The sequence below is a fragment of the Belonocnema kinseyi genome, chromosome 3, assembly GCF_010883055.1.
Source record: "Belonocnema kinseyi isolate 2016_QV_RU_SX_M_011 chromosome 3, B_treatae_v1, whole genome shotgun sequence".
NCBI classification, from domain to species: Eukaryota; Metazoa; Arthropoda; class Insecta; order Hymenoptera; family Cynipidae; genus Belonocnema; species Belonocnema kinseyi.
Window position 1 is genome coordinate 63,160,724 of NC_046659.1, and position 5,145 is coordinate 63,165,868.

The 5,145-nt window shown below is 31.4% G+C and overlaps 1 protein-coding gene across 2 annotated transcripts in view; it reads left to right on the forward strand.

Annotated features, from left to right (window-relative positions):
* The window catches only part of LOC117170097, a 26,802-nt gene that overhangs the window by 10,868 nt on the left and 10,789 nt on the right, over positions 1–5,145 (forward strand). For both annotated transcript variants that reach the window (XM_033356622.1, XM_033356621.1), the window contains exon 3: positions 1,089–1,200. In XM_033356622.1, the coding sequence (XP_033212513.1) occupies positions 1,089–1,200 (112 nt within the window). The remainder of the gene's footprint in view (positions 1–1,088; positions 1,201–5,145) is intronic.

The window sequence follows — 5,145 nt, forward strand, 5'->3', positions numbered from 1 at the left end:
TATTCAACTTAGTTGAATACTAACTTAGTTTTCTGTGGACACTTGCATTTCTCAAAGTTTTAGGTTGATGTTTTATGTATAAAGAAAGTTTTAACGTTAAAAAAATGTCGAGGTCCAGAAAAAAATATGTCAAAAGGCTCCCAGTTTTAATTTGGTCGGAAACAATTTTCAGTGAAGTTCCTACCCAAATGAAGTACCTAAAAGTACTTTATTGTACTCTAATATATTTTCCAAAGTTTCAGCTCGATATTTTATTCACAAAAAAAGTTTTTAGGTTCAAAAAAATATTCGATGAACTGATAATGTGAGGTCGATAATATAGGTATTTGGCTCTGTCAATTTTTCAACAAACTTTTGAACGAATTTCATAGGATTATACATAAGTTTAAGAGTTCAAATTTTCTAATTAATTTTACAATATTAGAGGGATTCATAGGATTTCTAAGAAATTGAAGGATTCTATAAGATTTAAAAGAGATTCTATAGATTTAAAAGGATTAAAAGAAATTGGAGAGTTTTCCAGAGATTTCAGAACGTTTCAACAGAATTCAAGGGATTTCAAATGATTTTAGTGGATTTCAAAGTTTTTAGGTTAGTTTACAAAATTTCCAGGGATTTCAAGTGGCTTTATCAGATTTATTTTGTTTTTCCGGGATTCCAGAAGATTTTGAAGATATCATTTTTTTTAGAAATCTTCAATGGTAATACAGTTTACAAAATGTTTTAGAGGACTTTGTTTGATTTTGGTAGGATTACTAGTAATTTCACAAGTTTTAAGAAATTTTATAAGTGTTAAGGAATTTAAAGGGGGTTTCAGAGATTTTAGAGTTTTAAACATTTATTCCAAAGAATTTAAGGAGATTTTCAATTTTTAGGCGGTTTCAAAGGATTTCATCAGATTTCAGAACATTTCAAAGGATTTTGCATGGGTATCGAGGATATCAATGATTTTTAAGAGATTTCAAAGTATACGAACGGATTTCTAAAACTTTAAGGAATAAATTACATACAATTTCACGGGACTTAAAAGTTTTTAGGGTCCTTTATTAAAAATATATTTTTTTTATTCTTATATTCTTTATTTGCAGCTGATCAAGGGATGTACGAATAAGCAAAACTGCCTCTTGGAAAGTCCGACTGGGAGTGGAAAAACTTTGGCTCTTTTATGCAGTTCCCTTGCCTGGCAGGATAACTACGCACGTGAGTTTTTAAATTTTATTTACACACAAAACTTACAAGTTATTAATTATGGATTTTCAGTGGTCGATACGAAAAAATAATTGTTTTGCACTTGTTGAAAAGATCAAATGACAGAACGATCCATACATTTAGGAGACGTAATAGGGTTTTATTTATAATTTAAGATTGTAAATTGATTTCGATATTTTTAACTGATAGAGCCGAGAGCTCAAAATATGTAATAAAAGTCCGGATTTATTCGCACTTTAAATTGTTTAAAAATATGTTCAAATTTTTAAACTAAAATGTTGAAATTGAAACAATTCTACTAAACTATTTTACAAGTGCGATTTTTCATGGAAACAGGAACATTTGGGTAGAATTAAAAAAAATTATATGATTTTTTCCCTCTAAATATTGAACGTAGATCCTTTCCCCAAGGAAAATTGATGTAGCTTAAAATTATAGTGTTAAATTTAACAGTCTTTAAAATTTAAAGCCTAAGATTTTAAAAAGGCTAAAGTTCGATGTAAACTTTTTTATGAACCTAATAATATTGTAAACAATTTTGCTTTAGGAAAACTAATAAATAAATTATGCGCGGATTTTTCTCCGACATAAATATTAATGATAGTATTTACAAATATTGTTTCTTATACTTCTGTTTTTCATCCGTTTTTTAACCAAAAATTCCCTCCATTATTATTAAAACAGTAATTTTTCATTTCACTTTATCCTTTTATTTAGGTTATTTCTTTTTATTTAAAAACAACCAAGAATCTAACGATCAAATTTGGACAACGCAAACTTAAATGTCTCCATTCAAATTGGAACCCCAGAATGAAAAAGAAGGAAGAAAAATTGTTTGTGAATGTTTTTTATTGGTATTAAAAGATAATTAAAGAAAAATAGTGAAAAAATGAAGGAAGAGAATTTGGAGGCTGCCTTCTTTTTCTTTCCTAGTTTTTATTTAAGTTATTTTTTTAAATTTGGATGGAGTCTTTAAGGTGAGTATTTTCCAAACTTAATGCTTGGTTTCTTGATTATTTTTTTCGAAGACAAAAAGAAATAAATCTTACATTTAATAGGCTCGTTTCATGAAACTTAGTTAATACATATTCTTAATACTATTTTTTTAATACTACGTAGCATTCTGAAAATTTTAGTGCATTAATTTTTTTTGTGAATATTTCATTCTTGAGATAAAACTGTTTAAAAAAAGGATAGAAATTCCGATTCAAAAATTCTGTGGCGTTGAAACGTCACGTCCGAAATATTGCCGAACCAATCAGAATAATGATCCATTGACTAACGAAGTATCTAGCAAACTGCTAGCCAAAATTCAAATTACAATTTCTAACAGATATTTTTAATAACCAAATCTCACTCAAAAAAATACAATTTTTCTTAAAATATAAAACGTAGAAAAAGATAATAATGATTAATGACGTTAAAGTCCTTGAGAATGAGATGTTTTCAAAGATAACCTCAAATTTTCGTCAGTCATATGTTCGTAACCACGAGCACACGTTAGGCGCATTTCTTTCGCTTAACATATCGCAAGTATGATAATAATTTTAGCCTCATATAAAAAAAATTGGGTACCTAATTGCATGTGCAATAGCAAAGATCCACAAAAAATATGTATAAAGTTGCCAATGGGAAGAAGCGGTAAATATAAAGTTTCATCCAAACTCAGACGCATATTGTCGTGAATATAATTTTACAGTAAGTAATTTTACCCTTACATCTTGAATTTTATAGTAAGTATATCTAATCTAATCTAGGTTTTAGTGAAATTCTAGGCATTTTGGAAATCGTTTAGGCCCTTCTTTTTACTTTTAAAACACATTCAAAATAATAAATTATACAATAGGTTATGTGTACGGTTTACACATTCAATCGATAGCGGCCATATTAAATTCCCTCAGCAATCGGACAACCGCGCTACTCAGAATAAAGTACTTCCGAAAATCCGCTGAACCCATCAGATTTTCGCGTAAAAATTCAAAAAGTATACTTTTTAACTATTAAAAAATATATTCAAACTTATTTCCAAAAACCTTCCCTTACATGGTAACATTATTTTTTTATATTCTTTTAATTTTACCAGGGGGAAAAATAATTGAAACTATGCAACAACTCTATTTCCAAGAATTTTGTAGTTACGTTGGAATTACAAGAATTTAAACTTAAACCTTCAAAGTATTTTAAAGTTTTGGAAAAGTTAAATGTTCGACTTGAAAAAACTGGACAAATACCGAGAATTTGAATTCATTCTTATAGTTGGCACTCTCTGCTATTTTAGTTTCATGAAAAATGTTTTCAAGAAGCAGATCACTTTCATTTTTCCTCGAATGAATAAAACTTTAATGAGAACGTGATAGCTCGAGGACTGTCTAAGTTTTGTATAAGCTAACGGGTTTCTAATTTTCGAAATTTACACGGCTACCGAAAATTTCAGGAGTCCGTCGAAAAGAGCAGCTGCTCGTCGTCTCTACACGAAACTCGTTGGTGAGTTAACGACCGTCCGTCACGAGACAATCCCCGAAGAAACGCGACTGTGTTGGATAGAAAGGATATAAAATATAGAGATAAAGTAGAGCTGTGGACGTCGACACAAGTCCTGGTTTAAACAAGAGCTAGGACTGAACAACGACTTGCTGTCACCTTATCCGCCATTATGAAACTGCTCTGCTCGCAATTCAGTTCTGTCTCTGTTTCTCATTGTCTGTTCCTCTTTCTGTGAAATGAGTTAAAGGTTCACTGGTGGTCCCTAGTGGTTGTTGCCAGGAATAAGAATCGGTCTTCTTGTTCTTCTCTTACCCCGGTACAAGTTCGAGAAAGAGAAATTAACAGTTTTGTGACACGCTACTTCGCGATTCTTGAAGGATTTATTATGAGAAGGTGGGGGAATGGAATCACCCTGTTTTTTACATCCCGTTCGGATTAAGGGACGATTTTGACGTTCTCGAGAAGCTCTATTGTCTCCAGGTTTTATGACTGTCGTCTCGAAGACTTCTTCAGCCCATCCCATTCGATATTAACTCTGGAAGTAATGTCGGAATCTAAACGATGCTTCAATGTTTTTGATGAACCCTGAAAACGATTCATGTATCGGTGCTTAACGTTCTGGAGTTTATATAGTATTTAGCTTTCGTGGGAGGCGCATGCATTTTCGGACCTGGCAAGGGGAAGGAAAGGGACATGGGTTGTGTCTGACACTACCATTTATTTACCGAGAAGCATGTGTAGAACTCACTATTTTCCATCATTTGCATTCTACCGAAATACTGTTTTCTATACTTTTTATTTCTCCGAGTTTCCATTTTAGATAATTTGTATTCTTCTGTACCGTAAAATGGGGCTAACCGGGACATAATGAGGGGATCGGGCCGCTTTTAATTTAATATTTTATCATTTGGTTTATTTTGCTTTAATAAAAATCGGAAAGATTTTTTATTATTTTCTGTAAATAAAATGTAAAACTTTTTTGTAGAGGCTGCTTGCTGAATTTCCGTGGGTAAATTTTTATAAAAATAATATTTATACAAGACTAATTTTCTCTATTTTTTTCAAGTCGAGCAAAAACAAAGCTAAAATTTAATTAAAAGGTTTTTTGGATGTTTGTTTCACCTATCATATTGTACAATGTATTAGCAAAACTATCTAAAATTTTAAGCAAACTAAGTTATTTTATCTTAGTTATAGAAGGATTTCTGTAAACGTCGGATTTGGCGGGGAATGCGGGACATGGTGAGAAATTATAACACCCAAATTAGATCCTCCTGTTTTTTTTAATACTGCGATGAGCAGTTCCAAAATGCTATTGGCAAAAGTGGCTATATATAATTAAAAATTTGCCATAAGGACAACCGCAGGATTTCGCCAGGAGCGGGTGCTAATCTGAAAAATTGCACCCGCTTCCAGCGAAATCGCGGTAAAATTTCAGCCATAACCACGTCT